The following is an 18869-nucleotide window of genomic DNA, read 5'->3' on the forward strand; positions in this document are numbered from 1 at the left end:
ACCCGCCTGAGTAGCCAACAACAGCCCCAAAATCTAGCCCCTAGCCTCAGGTGCAAACTGCAGTCTGTAAAGGCTGCGCTCTGGTTCCCGACCCAGGGACCCTTTGGCAACAGCCATCTCCTACTGTCCTCTCCCCTTCTCTGCTTGTGACCCTTGCACTTTCTCAGCCCTTGTATCAAGGCCCACAGCCTGGCAGATATCAGGCTGGAGCTTCTGTTCAGCTCCCCTGAGCCTGCCCAGCACTGCCCTGTCCAGGGTGCCACTGATTCCCTCCCCTACTGGGACCCAACTCCTTCTCCCATGCTTGTCAGGGTGAGAATGAACTCCCCTCATCTCTGCAGCCTTTTTCTTGGCCCCAACCTGGCCTTGATTGGCTAAGTTTGCACAGGCTTCCTCTGTCTTGCTTTCAGCCCTGTCCCTGATGCAGTTGGCTACACATAGAGACTTGTTTTCAATTACAGCCACTTTCCTTACAATGGTATTATTTATTGACTTGCTGACAATAGTAAATCAGATGCAAAGTACAGACCGTCCTACCTTCAGGAGCTCAAAATCTAAAAGAGAGAGGGGGAGGGGAGAGGAAGGGGATACATTTCTGACTGAAGTCCAAATACAGATAACATATTTCTTGATCATTTGAGTGTTGAAAGGCAAGATTTTGGTGTCCTTTTAAGGCATCAACATTTGAAAATTTGGCTTTAGTCACAAAATATCTTCAGCTAGAACTGCTATTACCATAATTTATTTAGGTTTCCCAAGCTTAATAAATATTCCACTAGGTACTTCTAAAATAAAACATCCATAAAATAGGTGTATAGCTGATGCCAAGTTTTTAAGATTGTATAATTTACTTTTCCAAATCTAACTCTAGATCTTTTTAAACTAAGTGGCTATGGACAATGTTTAAAATATTGTGTTACATGTTCTGCTTGTTTCAAATGTTCCTTCCTTTTGTGAAAATGTTTGTATTGCTATTGAATTTTACCATGTTAAGGTTTATACTTTTTGTAGAATTGCAAAATATACCGATGGATACAGTGCATTTTGCTTTAACCCTATTGGTATTTTGGAGGATTTTTTAAAAATTATTGGCTAGGATTTGGTGATGCCCTGAATGGTTTTTTTTTCCTAAGATTTTTTTTTTCTCTTTGTTGAAATTTAGGGAGATCATCTCAGTAATTAATAATGAAATTGACTAGCCATGTACTGTAGCAAGCATTTTCAAAGTCACTTGTTTCATCTTGCCCCACCAAAGCTACACAGTAAATAATCATTTTGTTTTTCCCTAGGAATATATGTTTTCAAGCCAAGGTTTTACAAACACATTCTTGGGCATCTAGTCCGGGATGGAGAACCACTTTTGGCGTGGGGGACATTGACCCATAAAACAATCATTTGGGAGCCACACACAAGTGAGAATCAAAACAAAAAACAAAACCCCTCACTGACGTTGCTCCCAAGTGATGAGTGGAAAAAATCTTTCACAGATGGGGCTCCCAATTGAGAAGCAGAATAAAAAAGAGAGGTGTCCACCTCACTTCCCTTTACTCCAGCCCTACAGGGGAGAAGGCTAAGGGATTAGGGATGGATTAACTCTTCTGGCGGGTTCAGGGCTAGTAGATTTGTGGGGTCCCATAGGCTCTGGAGTGGGACCAAAAATGAGGGAGTTCAGTATAAGGATGTTAAGGAACGGGTATTTTGTTAATCGTGTCGTTAATACAATTTGTATCGACTACACAATTAGTCGATAAGGGGAGGCTCTCTCCCGGACCACTGCGCTTCTGCATTTTAAATATAGTAAGAGCTCAGCAGTTTTTAAGATGCAGAGGCGCACTGGACCTGGACCCACACGAGCCTAAAATCTCAAATACTAGACAATGGAATCCCATGGAAATGGTGTGATGTAGTGGGGGTATCTGGCTGGTTTCTATGCTGGCTCTGTGGTAACCCCCACTGGCTGCTGTTGGTACCACGGCCCAGCAAGACAGGGGATGAGTCATTATGCAAAGAGGGTGTCTCAACCTGTTTGACCAGCTACCCCCCAGGGAGAGAAACAAAGGAAGGTGGAATGCCGCCCCTGGCTGGGGGGCAGGGCTGGAAGAGAGTTAGTTAGTCTCTGTCTGGGATCATGGAGGAAGCAGCCTAAGCAACAGGTTGGGGGTTTAGAAGCTGAGACACCCCCCCCCCCCCATATCAAGGGGGACTGAGGCATCCTAGGCCGGCCCAGTAACCAGATAACATCTGTGCTGTGCTGTATCCTGAAGAAGCAATAAACTCCCTCTATTCTACTGGCTGGTGGAGTCTGGTCATGCCATTTCGGGAGTGCAGGAGGCGGGGGAATCCCAACGCGTCGTCACAAATGGCAATATATTAACAGCAGAGAGTTTAGTACACATAATCTTAATTAAAACTTCAGAGCTTCAAGACAAACTTCAATGTTTTGAATTCTGCAGGATCTGAGAAATCTTGTTTCTCACCTCTCTTTTTCCTCAGGGGTGCTAATTCTAGGGATTTCACCTGAAGTTTTAAAGTTTTAAATATTTGTCATTCAAAGTGTCTTCGCTCTGGTGCAAATATAAAAGAGCAAGTCTGCGGAGCAGGGGTCTCAAACTCAGTTTACCTAAGGGCCAGTACCAGTCCTAAGATCCTCCTAGTGGGCACTTTGGCAGGGCTCTGGGTAGAGTGGTGTGGATCTCTGGGCATCTTTCAGCCCCAGCTGTCAGCCTCTGCTCTATCCTGGGCTCATCTGTTAACATGCATGGTTACACGCAGGCTCCCACCAGTACTAGGAATGTTAGCGTATAGTCATTTATGCGATTTACCTTTAAGCCTGGGCTTATCGGTTAATCCAAACACTAACCCCTCCCACTTGCTGCCTCTGTATTGGAGCTTTTAAGCCAGTTCCCCACATGTGCCAGTTCCTATGGAGCTGCCTGCCCCACATCTGCTGCCCTCCACAAAAGCAGCAGTGCAGGTAATAGGTGGGAGTCAGTGTTCAAGGGGAGTTGGTTTAAAAGACAACTCCCCATGAGCGCCAGATCCCACGGAGACACCTCTCTCTCTCTCTTTCTCTCTCTCATTCACACACACACACTCTGTTCTCTTGCTTCTGCTGATAGAGAAGCAGCAGCACGGAGGGTGAGGGGACATGTGGCAACAGTACGTGCAGGAAACTGACTTTCAAGCTGGCTCCCCACGTGTATCCACTCCCACAGAGCCATCTGCCGTCCTCCCCTGGGTTGGCTTTTAAGCTGGCTCTCAGCGCATGCCAGCTTCTCAGGTGGCAGGAGCTGGTGCTCAAGGGGAGCTACCAACAAGCACCGACTCCACAGAGCCTCCTCCCCCTCCCTTGCTGCTGCCTCTCTATCAGAGGCACCAGCGTGGGGGCAGAGTGAGTAGGTGGGAGTCAGCTTTTATTGTTTAACCAGTTTACTGATTAATCAGAATTTTACATCGCTATCATAGATAAAGGCATTGGCTCATACTGCTAAAAAAGCACTGATTCCGTCTTCAGTTACGCTGTTGTTGAAGTCAGCGCAGTTACTTCTGACTTACTTGTCAGTCCCCGTAATACACGAGGTTCGAAGGGATGTCGGAAAGGATGAGACCACAACTGGGGGTTTCAAAAAGCACAAACTGATTTTATTTTGATGGCGCCAGACAATCATCAGAACAAAAATTAAACAGATTGCCAGACAACACAAAACAATTCCCTGAGGCTTTTCTAAATCACAATAATTTCCAATAACTGCCCAGGGGTTAGGAACAGTTGAATTAACACTGGTATTGTCCATAGGGCTGATTATTTACACAACTTTATACAAGGAAACAGTAAAAAACCTAAACCACAACTATTTATAAACTAACTTAGTAACTTTTTAGCCACTGTCACTTGGCAAGCAATAAGGACAACTAAAAAATCAATTAGGATAGGGATGATGGTGGGGGGCGGGGGGGGTGTTATACCAGTTCTGGAGACAGCAGGAACACAAGTACCGGTCACATGCTCATAAACTGTCTCCACTCGGGTCGACCAACTCGGAGTACGCTCAGTAAGACTCAAGAGCGGGGGGTGCAAGGCGTCTGGGTGATCAGGCCAGGCGTTCACTCAATGCGAATCCCCAGTGAGAGAGGGGCTGCCTGCCTGTTTTATTGCCTGTGAACTTATCACCCCATAGGTTGGTTTTTGCTGCAGTGGGTGGAGTAGCAGGCCTGAGCACCAGTCAGCCCACTGGCTGATCTGTTACTGCAATGGGTGGAGCGAGCAGGGGAAGATTATTAATTTACATGCCCTTATATGGAAAACACTCCACCTCACAGACAGAGCCCCCTATACCAGCCTCAGAGGTATTACAGGCTATGGCTCCCTGCGACGGGCAGCCATTTCTGATGTTCTGCCTCGGACATTACTAAATTACATCAGAATTGCAGTGGATCAATGTGAAGGGTAGAATTTGGTTCAAGGTGGGTCAGAGTATGGCTGCTTGCTGATCTGGAGCATGCTTTTTAAATTAATTTTATAACTATGGTGCCACAATGGCTTCATTAAAATGTAATTTTTCCATGACGGCAATTGCAGAGTATGGTTTACTCAGAACTCAGGTTGTACCTTACAGATCATTAGGATTTAGGGTAAACTAGAGCAGTGGTTTTCAAAATTGGGTTGCGGACCCACCTAGGTAAGCCGTTGGCAGATCTGTAATGCTTAGATTATCATTGGCTTTGGTTCACCTTGTCTGGAAACAGTGAGCTGAAGCCAATGGGAGCTGCGGGGCTCCACGTCTGTGGACATTTAAATAAGCAAAGAGTTGCAGGTCCGCCAGCAGCTTGCCTGGGCTGGCCCACAACCCAACTTTGAAAACCACCAAACTAGAAAATATGTAATTAAGAAGTGCAGTCTGAGGTCTGACATTTCTTTAGGAGTAAAGGTTTTAAAGAAGTTAAAAGCAGTGTTCAGGAACAGGAGGAAAACATAGTTAATGATCACATGACAAAGTTGTGGGGAAAAAAAACTGTTCTTTTGAAACAGGTTTGGTTTCATCTCTAACGTATCCTTCAATAAAAATGTTTAGGCCAAAGTTGGCTGAAAACAGGCATCAATTAATAGTGGAAAAGCACAGGTACAATATTGGAAAAGCAGTGTTAAATTACACTCGTATTTTGGCTGGTAGTAGGCCCCACATTTGCATCTACCTATAGAGATTATCAGTACTCTTGAGTAAATTAAGCAGGGGAAAGGGTGTAGCAACTGTACGTGGAAAAGAGTAGTCTTCGTTGGAACATGTAGCATTGTGAGCTCTAAACTCTATTCCTAGTTTAGCATGCAGAGAACACAAATGGAAGGCCTGCAAAATTACAGCTTTAGAAGGAACCAGGATGAAAGCACAACCACAGACTGCTCAGAGCACAGCCATCAAATGTGCTGGTGCTCAGTCTTACAGTTTTAAAGTAGGGAAGGCCTTAAACTTGTGCAAACTGGTTTTCAGACAGTTTGGGGTTTCCAAAAGTTAAACCCTCATGACTAGATTAAAGTTTCCTATCATATTCCAGCCATGAATGAGTATATTCAAGTTTGTCATAGATGAGGAATACTTCTTGAGTTGTTGTCTAAACATTTTTTAAAACGCCTCAAATGTTTTTTTTAATGTCATTACCAAAAATAGTCTGTCATTAGTGTATATTTTATATGTTGAAGTTTCTTATTACTCATCTCATATGCTTTAAGTTACATCCTTTGTAGACACAGCTGAGATTTTATTTAATTCAATATTAGAGCCTTTCTGCTGCTTTTATTATATGGGTCTATTTTAAGAAAGTTGTGATACTCTACGTGTTGACGATAACTTTTAGTCATTCATTATAAAGCTATAGTCTTGCCAAATTTCTCAAATTATTTCAAGAGTTGACTTTTTAAACATTAATAAAAGACACGAATGATTGGCAGCAGTGGAAGTCAAAGCCTTCCATGTGCTCATGAATTTGAGGTAAATGATAGCTTATTCTCCAAACCCATTCACCCCTTTATGTCTTTGCTAGGATTTGGGGGGGGGGGGTAAGAGGGAGGAACCTGCAAATCAGTGTTTTTTTCTTTCTTTTTATTGGGACACTTGTCCACTTGGAACTATACCTGTAAGGTATTGCTTATGGTACTACCTGTGCATATTTAAATAACTGCTGTAAACTCTGAATCATTCCAGGGAGGGGTGATGCAAAAAATTAAGTGGACTCCTTTTTGAGGAAAAAAAAGGGTATCTCCATTTCTGCTGCCATCCTTCGCCATGGGCAGGATATGCAAGCAAAGAGTGTTTCCCTTATTGGATGAGCCATTATTCTGTATTCTCCAAAACAAAGTAGGCATAATGTAGTAACTGAATTCTATTTTCTTTTAGGCTGACACTTTCCTTTCTTGGTCTCATGGTTGGTTTGTTAATTTGGAAAGTTTGAGGAAAATCTCATTCCTCATGGAGCGAAAAAGTAATGTTTCCCTTTAAAAAGAGACTTAATTGCTCAAAATTGCAGAACTTAAACTTCAAATTTAGAATGTGGTTAGGCTATCTAAAGAATTGGCTGCCTTGCTAAAACTTAATCTGTACTCTCATTTACACCCAGTTTTTTTATTTCTGTAATTTATTTCAGTGAGGGGGTCAGAAAACAAAGTTTTTAGCTAAATACCAAATTCCTAAAGATTTTTGTGGATCCAGATCCAGGGAATGATGAGGTGAGAGATTAACATAGGGAACCAGGAGATCTCTGCTTGTTTTCCCTTGTAGTTTAGCTGGGAGCTGAGCACAAGTGAGATGCAGTGATGATGGAATTTGTGTGATGGAACTGAATCTGTCTCTCTTACAAGGCTTTCAGGTCCTGCCATCTGCACCTACAGAATTCGTAAATGCAGTTTCATTACACATGAATAACTTTTTAATGCTTAGATATTCATACATACCTATTTATCAAACTGAATTTACCACCTCTGCAATTACATATTGCTCTAAGCTTCCCCAAAACCTCTCAGGGAAGTTGCATCTGCAGAATCCTTCACATAACTGCCAGGGTTTCAGAAGGGGCCCTTGAATAATGGGGGAAGGAAATGGCAGGAGGAAATGCCACCAGCCATAATAAAAATAGTCATGTTCTTCAAGAAAGCTAGTGTTTAAAAACAACTTTGAAGTTTTTTAAACAAAACCATTTTTGAGTTAGGAGTCCACCAAAAAGTCTTGTAAGTAGCATGTCTTCAAAATTAATTAATCTTAAACTTCCAGCAGCAAAAATGCCTCTTTGGCTCAAGGCCATGTTACAAAAGAACGTTTTAGAAAATGTTCAAAAGGGTTGAAATCAGTATGACTGTAGAAAGTGTTACAGCCTTCATTATATGAAGTTACCCAGACCACTACTCTCTTCCTGAATTATGCAGAACAGTTTAAACCGAATTGGGCCACTGCAGCCCTTTAGATGAAAAAATGCATGAAGTGTACTGTATTAGGGTTCCTCAGAGCCATGCATCACTGTCCGCCCCTCTGTTACACCTTACTTTAACAATACCAGCAGCTTTGTTTTAAATTTCCTAATAACACTTGCATCATAATTTAGATGGGTTTTTATTTCCATTTAAAGGAATTCCTTCAGTGGGCCCTGCAACAGTTGAGAGAGTGAATGAGCTCCTTAAAGTTACAGAGTCATTGCATGATGAAGATGTTGATGAAACAAATGCGAATGAACAGACAAAGCAACAAAACCAGACTTTGCAGTCACTCTTTTCCCTGCTTCGAAAAGAGTTTGAGCAGATGGACTCAAGGATACTCCCTCTGTGTCTGCATCAGGTATACTATGTATTAGCATGTTGTTACATGTGATTATATTTTATACTGTTTGTTGTCCTTAAGCTTGTCCTTGCTAGGGAAACCCCCCCCCCCCCCCAAACCTTGAGTGTGTGTTACCTAACACATTAAAATCCTACTGTAGACAAGTAAATGGGTAGTTTTAAGATGTGTTATGAGAGAGGTTTTCCTTGACTATCTAGTTCATGTTAAAATTACAAATTGCCTTGTCTATATTATGCTTTAACATATGTTAAAATCCTACCTTTTCTATGGATATGGTCCCTGAGTTTGGTACACTCCATTTGAGGGACATACATCCCTTTAAAATCACTTGAAGATTAAAGACATTGGTATTAGTAGCAATAGATTGGTTTTCTAAATCTCTCTCTCTATATAAAAACATTTTACCTGCAGGATGACAGAGTGATGTCATCATGTCACTCTGCATCCCACCACCCTCTGAACTAGATAAGATCACAAAGAAAAAACAATTTCTTGCCATTTCAACCAGAAAGGGCATTGTCTCAATGACTTGATTACCTGCATCCTGCTTCAAAAACATTTTAACACCAGACTTGAAAGATAATCCTCTGAACTGTCATTCATGCTTAAATTTGACACTTTATACCTAGGTCTTAACAAAGGTACTAATTACCTTACCCATTACAAAGATAGCTTCCCCAATTATCACCTCTAATATCATTAACTCACAGACATTTACCTCCTCCCCCCATTCCCTTCTGTTCTGAAATTTGATTTGTCCTTTTCCTATGTGTTCATTTTTTTTATTGTATCCTTTGGTATATATGCTCATGCCAATTTTCTTCCACTATTTGATCTGAGGAAGTGGGTCTGGCCCACGAAAGCTCATCACCTCATAAATCATCTTGTTAGTCTTTAAAGTGCTAGCTACATAGTCCTGTTTTTTGTTTCAGCTAGACCAGACTAACAGGGCTACATTTCTGTCACCCTCCTCCCTCACTCCTCAGTGCCACAGGGTGGGAACCTCACGACTTCCCCTCGCAGGGGGGGGCCAGGAGCCACGCTGCATCTCCCATCCCCCTCATAGGGTGCAGGAACCACAAGCTGCATACCCTCCCCAAAGCCCCTCAGCCGAGACCCCACACTTTCTAGCCCGCTCACTCACCACTCTGCTGAGACCTCACATCCCCAGGCCCCTCACTGACCACTCTTCTGAGACCTTCCACCAAGACCCCATACTCCCAGCCTGCTACTGCCCTCTCCCCTTGGCCAGACACCTACTCCCAGCCTGCTCCTACACTCTCCCTTGGTCTTGCACCCTCCCCCCTGTCCAGAAACCTGCCCTCAGCCCGTTCCTGCACCTTCCCCTGGCCAGATACATACACACACACACACACACACACACACCCCCGAGAGAGGGGGGTTGGTGAGCATAGCAAACAGAGGGTGAGCCCCTTAATAGTATTTTAATCTGGAAATACTCTTATCGCAGACTTCTGTTTCCAGCATGAACTTAATGTATGGATGGTAAGGATTGTTCCTACTTAGTTGAAGGTGGTTTTATCTGATTAGTATGTGCTGATGATTCTTTTTCCATGTTACCTGTCAGTTTAATAGCTGTCTTAAGGCTACATTAGACTAAGGGAATAAGCAGTATTGTAATGTGTACAGCTGTGGATTGGAAAAGTATGTGAGAATTAATGTACAGCTATTTATTTCTGCCAACAGGTGAATGGCTTTGTTTCCCTGCAAAAGGTGACTGGGAGTGTGATTATAATATAACATAGCTATGTGGCTATGACCTTTTGTACTGTAATATAGTTCATTAGTGTTGTTTTTCTGAAAGATGGCTCCACAGTAAGGATGTTAAGCACTAATCGACTATTGGATAGTTAAGTTGACTAGTCCATTTCCTCTCCCCTCCCCCATCCCCCACTGCCACTATCTAATAGAGGCAGCGAAGAGTGGGTGCTTCAAAGCGACAGCACGGCTCAGCTGTGCGGCGCTGCCCCTTAAAGCAGCACCACATGGAGCTGACCTTGGGCTCCATGCAGCGCTTCCCCTTTGAAACGCCGCAGAGGCATTTGCATGGAGGCCTGGGTACACTGGGGACTCCCCAGCTGATCCTAGGTTCCAGCGCAGTGCGCAGAGCCCGGAATCAGCTGAGGAGTCACCAGCTGATTCCAGGCTCTGGGGAAATGTCCCCAGCTGACACCAGGCTCCATGTGGTATTTCAAAGCAGCAGTGCGACATGAGGTCTGGGGGGCTCTTGTACATTTCAAAGCTGGCACGCTGCATGCAGCCCAGCGTTAGCTGGGCTTCCCACTGGCTCCAGGCTGCACACACAGTTCCACATTCCTCCTTTGAAATGTACAAGAGCCCCAATGAGGGCTCTTGTACAATTCAAAGGAGAAATGCAGAAGTACCTATCGACTAGTCAAGTAGTCGATGGAAATTCCATCTGCTACTTGACTAGGAAATTACTCAAATCCTTACTGCACATATTGTCTAAAATGATACATTTCAGTGGAGCCCTTTAGCTTCCTTTTTCTTGTGGTGTCTGACAATGCTGCTTGACAGTTTTATTCTTTTGCCATCATAGTTGAAAACAGGGCATCCGTGTTCTCATTTGAAGCTGTTCTTCAGTTGATTTCGATGGCATAAGGGGTTCCTTGCTATTGAATTGCCCCTTGTTGTGATTTGATATAAATGATCAAAAGATGAATCAATAAAACAGGCATGAGAGATGGGTTCAATAAATATTTTGCTGGCAGTTTACATTAGCAGTGGAATTTTCAATTATTAAAAAATGATACTTTAGTGAAAATTTTCTATTCCTTGCATTAATTATGTTTATTAAACTTTGCTAGTTAATCTGTTGACTGAAACAGAATCTAAAGTTTGTGCTAGCTCATGAATGTCAACACCATATAAAGAAGACAGTATAAGTAGCGCAGAGAGCTCAAAGTACTTTACCTATACTAATAAATTTACCCTCACAAATCCCCTTGAGTATGTAACCAGGTAAATTCTAGTTGTTTTTCTGCATATGAGGCAACTGAGGCCAAAAGAGGCAGACTCTTTCTAAATCATTCAGGAAGCCTCTGGCAGAACTGAGAATAGAATGTGCTTGCCGACTCCCAGTCATGCGTCCTAACCACAAGATCATCCTTCCTTCCTGAGAAAAATGAAACAAGCCCTAATAAAATAATTGAAAGAAAGTTAGTAAATATTTAAAATACTGGGCCTAACATTTTTATTAAGATAGATAAAATGAAACAGGTGAAGAACAAGCTTGTATTTTCTTGTGACATGAGCGCTAATTAGAGCGTTATCTTCTTTGGAATGGAGTAATGTCTCATGAACTGCCTGAAGCGGGTTTACCCACCAAAACTCATGATATAATGTATTGGTTAGTCTCTAAGGTGCCATAGGACTGCTCGTTGCCTACTTTAGATTTACAAAAGCGACGAGGAGTCCTGTGGCACCTTATAGACTAACTGAAGTGTAGGAGCATAAGCTTTCGTGGGCAAAGACCCACTTCATCAGATGCATGTAGTGGAAATTTCCAGAGGCAGGAATAAATATGCAGGCCAGGATCAGGCTGGAGATGATGAGGTGATCCAATCAAGGAGGATGAGGCCCACTTCTAGCAGCTGATCTGGAGGTGTGAATTCCAAGGGAACAGAAGCTGCTTTTGTAGTTAGCAAGCCATTCACAGTCTTTGTTTAATCCAGAGTTGATTGTGTCAAACTTAAAGATGAACTGTAGCTCAGCAGTTTCTCTTTGAAGTCTGGTCCTGAAGTTTTTTTGCTGCAGGATGGCTACTTTTAGATCTGCAATTGTGTGTCCAGGAAGATTGAAGTGTTCCCCTACAGGTTTTAGTATGTTGCCATTCCTAATATCAGATTTGTGTCCATTGATTCTTTTACGTAGGGACTGTCCTGTTTGGCCGATGTATATAGCAGTGGGGCATTGTTGGCACATGATGGCATATATTACGTTGGTGGATGTGCAGGAGAATGTACCAGTGACAGTATGGCTGATCTGGTTGGGTCCTGTGATGGTGTTGCTGGTGTATATATGTGGGCAGAGTTGGCACCGAGGTTTGTTGCAAGGTTTGGTTCCTGCGTTCGAGTTATTATGGTGTGGTGTGTAGTTGCTGGTGAGAATATGCTTCAGGTTGGTGGGTTGTCTGTGGGCAAGGACCGGCCTACCTCCCAAGGCCTGTGAAAGCGGGGGATCATTGTCCAGGATGGGTTGAAGATCACTAATGATGCGTTGGAGAGGTTTTAGCAGGGGACTGTAGGTGATGGCCAGTGGTGTTCTGTTGGTTTCTTTCTTGGGCTTGTCCCGTAGCAGGAGGCTTCTGGGTACACGTCTGGCTCTCTCAATCTGTCTCCTCACTTCCTCGTGTGGGTATCGCAGTTTACAGAATGCTTGTTGAAGATCTTGTAGGTGTAGGTCTCTGTCTGAGGGGTTGGAGCATATGCGGTTGTACCTCAGTGCTTGGCTGTAAACAATGGATCGTGTGGTGAGTCCGGGACACCACGATACAAATTTCCTGGACACCACGATACAAATAAGTGACGGTCATATCAATACCACCCTATACCGAAAACCTACCGACCGCTATACTTACCTGCATGCCTCCAGTTTCCATCCCGGACTCACCACAATGCCCTACTGCTATATACATCGGCCAAACAGGACAGTTAGTTAGCACTTTAGCTGCAGCTGGAGCACCTCATGCTTTTAACTCCAGCGATCTCCACTTCAGTCCCCAGTGTATTGGCCGAGATGATAACCATCACGATGGTACTGTATTTAGTTTTCAGTTTCTAGGCTAGTTGAGTTTCAAGAGTCAGAGGTTAATCTAATCTCTTCTTTTTCTTCTCAAATAGGGTCTGCTATATGAGTTCTCTCCCTCCAAAGCACTCTGTCCAATGCCCCTATCCTCTCTCATACTACATACTGATCTGTCTTCTTCCTTTATAATATTTCTGTACTACTTCTTGGGTTGACTTGTCTTTTTTTTTTTTTTTTTTTTTTTTTTTTTAAGGTCACAGATTTTGTCTCAGTACTGTGTTTTAAATGACCATACCATCTGAACCTGCACTCTCTCGTGTTTTGTTGATGGGAGTGTGACCATGATCCTGTCTCCTTGTTTATGAAGTTTACCACACTCCTGTCTCCTTGCTAGCCAGCTCCTAACAGAGCCAGGCTCCTTCCTTTTATCCTTCCTCCAGGCCTGGCATTGGCTACAGGGAAGGGCTAGCTGGGCCAAAAGGCTTTATTTAACCCCTGTGATGACGGTCCAGTCTCTCTTCGCTCCCTTACAGGGGGTTAATTTGAGTATATTGCTAACATACATATTCCTCATGTGGTCTTTCTACTTACACCACTCACATACCCAACAGTTGCATTTCTGTGGAGCAGATTATTTTTTCATGTTTCTCCTTTGTTGCCCAGCACTTAGCTTCAATCATTATGAACAGACCACCATTTTATAAACTTTCCCTTTTAGTCTTACTGGTGTCTCCTGTCACATGCTACATAACTTCTCTATCTCCTTTGAGCAACGTGTTAATTATTAAAACTCTCATTTCATCCTTTATTTCCACATTTTCGTGGATTCTGGAACCCAGATAGTCAAAAGTTTACATTTTTTGTACTGTCTGACCCTGTAGTTTCAAGGTCAATTCTTCAGTGTTCACGTTATTGAAATTACTTACTATATACTGTGTTTTTCCCCTGCTTATTGTGAGGCCATGTCTCTGACAGAGTAATTTAACCCCTCCCAATATTTTTACACGGTCTTCTGAAATATTACTTCAAATAATGAGCCTTCCTTTCTTACATCATTGTTCTTCTTACTGTGTATCTGTCCTTGACAATATTTTGATTTCCAGATTAAACCTAAAACAGTATTGTGGATTTTATATGAAACAGACAGAGTTCACTGGCTTCCTGTGTTTAACTGCCAGTTAGTGTTTTGTTTGTTCTTACATGCATGTTCTACATCTGGTAGAAGAGTCTTCAAATGTTGTCTCATTATGTTTCTCATTATTTCCTTTGGCAGAGCTGTCACTTAAAGGTCATGTTTAACCTGTTCTGTTATAGCAATGTCATTATAAGGGGCAAAGTCTTAAACTGATTCTACCTCCTAAAATCTGTAATGCAGATTACACAGCTGCAATCTAGCTTCATTTTATTCCTGTTGCAATGCTTAAGTTTTTTTAGATATCAGAACTTGGGCTCAGTGAATTGAGGAAAGATGGCTAGATGGTCTTACAAGATTTATGCAGGAATCAGTTGTGTATAAGAGGTTGGGAGAGAAAACCTGAAGAGAAAGTACATGGGTCTTGGGGTTGTATAAAAAAGTGTTGCCAACTCTTTCAATTCTATCACAAGTTTCAATAGTTGATACTCTCCTTAAAGCCCCAACTCCTGAAGTCCTATGATTTACATGAGAATTTCAGTTTTCTTTAAAAAAAGGTTCTGGCCTATGTAGTTGCAGAAAAAAGCATGTCAATGTAACCACACTGTACTATAATCTATTAACTCAAAAAAAACCCCCCACAAAACCTCAGAAGACAATAAAAATAACCTGTCTTTTTTGTGTGTGATTTTTTTTTTTGAGGCCTCACTCGTGATTTTCAAATGCTTAGAGTTGGTAGTGTTGTGAAAGAGACTGAAAGAGGAGAGTGGTTATATCTGTGGCTTGTGACAGGCAGCATTTTTTCCCACCATCTTTAAAGATCTCCCTCCAATAGCTGTTCTTGCCTGATATGTCAGGGCTCTATCCTTTCAGAAAGAGGGCTCCTCATTTTACCTTTTAGCAGACTGTGCTGTAGCATTACTCAAGAATTCATTTTCTGCAGTGATATTACTTTTTGAGGCTTTGAGAAATTCATGTCCCAGTTAGAGAATTCAAACTTTGATGTAAGTAAATGTGCTCCATCTAGACTGCTTTAACAAAGCTCTTTGTTGTAGAGTCACATAAGCATAAATCCTATTGGTTTCACAGGTCTAGAACCCAACTAAGTCGAGCTTATCAGATTCTGTGAATATAAGCAAAAGGAGTTGTATTTACTGTCTTGTCAGTTTTTATTGCTTCCTACTCACTTACATAATATCAAAAACCAAATAGTCATGTGCAAAGCATAACTTTTAAAATATATATACAAATGACATATGCACTCTTGAAATAAGATATTATACATGCATTAGTGTAATAAAGAATCAGGGAACTGTGATGTTAAATATTATTTTCTTTTTCCTTTTTCCTTTACAGATAGCTGAGGCCTATTTTCAGGAAGAGGAATGTATCCTTTTATTGATCAAATTTAACAATGTTCTCTTTTGTGTAAAAGTAACTACATATTTATGCTATTACTGTTGCTTTAGTTCTCATTTCCCCACCTTCACACTTCAAAAGTAGTAACTTCATACTTCACTGCAGCTGTACAAAGTATTGCCATAAATAGGGAAAATCAAAATTCTTGAAGTCTTTATAGCCTGTATATTGTCTGACAGGTTTTTGGGGCAGATGTCTTATCTGGGAAGAGAGAAAATTGCTTTCAAATGCTACTTTATTATTATGGGTTAAGCTGCTACAGTGCGCTTTGCACTGTTCAAAGCATAGAGGAAGATTTGTCTCGAGAAGCTTACAAATTAGACAGACACAAAGTCTCTTTGATATCTTTGGATATGGATGGCTCTGGTTTAGACTGTTTGCCTTGGGATAATTTTTTTAATAAGTACCTTCACACACAAATGTATAATGTACTTGCATTTGGAAACTCATAGGTGATCAAATATACCTGCTCTAGGTCAAAGTTTGTTGAAAGAGATTATAATGTCCTAAAATTTTTTTCCGTGCTGCTTTTAGGAAGTTTTTAGTTTAATAATTTATTCAAGTCTATTAGATTGCTGGCCATATAATCACTAGTCTCACATCCATTTTGGTACTTGTGTGTCAGGTTTCAGTCATAGAACTAGACGATGTCCTTTTTAAAGTGGTATTGAAAATAAATATATTCCCATATGTGCGTCTCTATCTGTATTTTTCTTTAACCTTCCATTCAGACGAGAAAGCAATGAAGTTCATTCAGCTTGAACGACTGTATCATGAGCAGTTACTTGAAAATCTTTCTTCCATTCAGAAGCAGTGGGGTATGTACAGTGTATTCTGATGTGTTAGAGAGCAGAGTTCTTTTTTAGATACTGTATACAGAACTGGTTCTGTCTTTCTAAATAACAGAACAGATATTTTTCCAGTCAATACTGTGTTGCAAAACAAAAGTAGCTCTTTCACTAGAACCTTTCAGAGCCTGTCATGAGAAAATAATTCTTTCCTTAGATTTTTTTTCTCTGGTCTTCGTGAAGAAAAGGCATGTATAAAGAATTATTCTTTATCTTGGTCAGTTTCTATACATTGTATTCTCTGCTGTGGTTGATTCTTTTATTCTCCAGTGAAACTGGTGTGTCATGTTTTGTTGTTTGAAAACAGCACAACTTATCGTGTCGTGATATTATGCTAGTTATCTACGTTGTTGTCATAATTTTAGAACATACACTGGTCAAATTTGCTTTATTGATTTAAAAAAACAAAATTAGAGTTGAACATATTTACCATGGATTAGTCTCTTTGGCTTCTATGTTTTTTGGGTAAGTACATGCTAATTTTTTTAGTAGTGTAGCTAAAACTATTTGTGGTTAATTTAGAAACAAAGTGGAAAACAGCAGTGCCCAGTGAAGTTACAACTCTGAGGAATTCAACTAAAGGACTTAACAATGAAGAGTTGGAAAATCTTGCTAAACTTTGTACGTCACATAGAGAGTAAGTATAGTAAACCTGTTTACTTTAACAGGTGTAAGTATACTTGTTTTTTATTTGTATGGCAGATGTTTGTAAAGAGTTCAACTGCATCCCCAAAAATAAAAATTACAGCAATTGATTAAAATGGATCAAAACCAATTCACATCTAAAAGTATTTGTTTTGATATATAGTAACAATACTTAGCTTTACAATAATTTCTCAAACTGTATTAATATTGCTATAAAAATTTGTACAGACTAAAAATATTACTTGGACCGTCTGAGCAGTTGAAGAGCTTATACTTTGATTACATTGCTGTCATCTTTTGCTGAACCTGCAATGATTCAGTAGGACAAAATTGTCCTTTACTCCCCAAATACACAGTTATGATCAATCCTCTTGGGATAGCCTGCAGCACTAGAATGCTAATGAAGCATGCTAGCAACTTGCACTTTAACCATAGCATAATTCCTTCCACTGCTAGCAGTTAGCAAGTCATTCAGAAAAGATTGTCATATTAATCAATGTCTAACAGTAGGACCCCCTCCAAGCCAATATGTTTAGGCATGAAAGATGAGTAGAAAATTGTTGTCTTTTTTGTTTTCTTTCTCTGCAGTAGGGAGCTGCCCTTCTATTTTTTTCATAGAATTATAGAGTTGGAAGAGACCTTAGAAGGCCATCAAGTCCAACCCCCTGCCCAAGGCAAGCCCAAACCCAATTAAATCAACCCAGCCAGGGCTTTGTCAAGCTGATACTTAAATACCTCTAGGGATGGAGACTCCACTACTTCCCTAGGTAACCCATTCCAGTGCTTCACCACCCTCCTAGTGAAATAGTTTTTCCTAGTATCCAACCTGGACCTCTCCCACTGCAACTTGAGACCATTGTTCCTTGTTCTGCCATCTGTCACTACTGTGAACAGCCTTTCTCCAGCCTCTTTGGAACCTCCCTTCAGGAAGTTGAAGGCTGCTATCAAATCCCCCCTCACTCTTCTCTTCGGCAGACTAAATAGACCCAAATCCCTCAGCCTCTCCTCGTAGGTCATATGCTCCAGCCCCCTAATCATTTTGGTTGCCCTCTGCTGGATCCTCTCCAGTGCATCCACATCCTTCCTGTAATTGGGGACCCAGAACTGGACACAATACTCCAGATGTGGCCTCACCAGAGCCGAGTAAAGAGGAATAATCACATCTCTGGATCGACTGGCAATGCTCATCTTAATGCAACCAAGTACGCCATTAGCCTTCTTGGCTACAAGGGCACACTACCATATTTGCTTCTCTTGCTACGCATTGGAATGGTTTCTTCCTGTGGCTTCAGTAAGGCTTCTTTAAAATACTGCCAGCTCTCCTGGGCTCCTTTCCCCTTCATGTTAGCATCCCAGGGGATTCTGCCCATTAGGTCTCTGAGGGAGTCGAAGTCTGCTTTTCTGGAGTTCAAGGTGTGTATTTTTGTGTTTCTCTAGGTCACTACAAGGTTAACCCAAAGAAATCATAATAATAATAGTGTTAGTTCCATCCATCCACTCATCCATTAACCAACTAACCCATAGTCATAGAAATATAGGACAGTATTGGACCTATATTGGAAGTCATCAAGTCCAGCCTCCTTACCATACCTGGCAAGTGTTCGTCCAACCTGTTTTTAAAAACGTCCAGTGGGAATTCCCCAATCTCCCTTGGAAACCTTATTCCAGTTCTTCACTACATTTATTGTTAAAAATTTTCCTAGTATCCAACCGAAATATCCCTTGCTGCAGATTAAGCCCATTACTTCTTGTTTTACCTTTAGTGAAGGTGGAGAACAATTGACCACAGTCCTCTTTATAGTGTGATAACTATTATTTTGAGTGTGGTCTTTCAACCTGTTATGCACCCACCTTAGAGTAATTTCATGTGGACTGCATTTCCCTAGTTTTCTTATGGTATTGTTTCAAAAGCCTTATTTATGTTACATTGTAAATAATAAGAGGAAACTTGACATGGAAGACAAGAGTTGGCACTGTTTTGGACTTCTGGGAGCCCTTTCTGAAGGAAAGAGGATCTCACAGAGTGTACCTGGGCAGCAAGTCCCCTTTTTATTATACTGAGAGAAGTACAATTCAGACAGGTGCATGGATCTCAGCTGTGGTAGTGTGACAGAGAGAGAGAAATGAGCTCTCAAGCAGGTTGGACCTGGGCTATTAAGATGTTGGTATTAACCAGTGAAGCACTAAAATTCCACCAAGAAACCCACAGGTAACCAA

General features: G+C 41.4%; 1 protein-coding gene across 6 annotated transcripts in view; it reads left to right on the forward strand.

Annotated features, from left to right (window-relative positions):
* The window catches only part of CNST (consortin, connexin sorting protein), an 87722-nt gene that overhangs the window by 28692 nt on the left and 40161 nt on the right, over nt 1-18869 (forward strand). For all 6 annotated transcript variants that reach the window (XM_075924905.2, XM_075924907.2, XM_075924908.2 and 3 more), the window contains 4 exons: nt 7612-7817; nt 15097-15127; nt 15891-15977; nt 16530-16644. In XM_075924905.2, coding sequence (XP_075781020.2) covers nt 7612-7817; nt 15097-15127; nt 15891-15977; nt 16530-16644 — 439 coding nt within the window. The remainder of the gene's footprint in view (nt 1-7611; nt 7818-15096; nt 15128-15890; nt 15978-16529; nt 16645-18869) is intronic.

The sequence above is a fragment of the Pelodiscus sinensis genome, chromosome 3, assembly GCF_052426305.1.
Source record: "Pelodiscus sinensis isolate ZL-2025 chromosome 3, ASM5242630v1, whole genome shotgun sequence".
Lineage (NCBI taxonomy): Eukaryota > Metazoa > Chordata > Testudines > Trionychidae > Pelodiscus > Pelodiscus sinensis.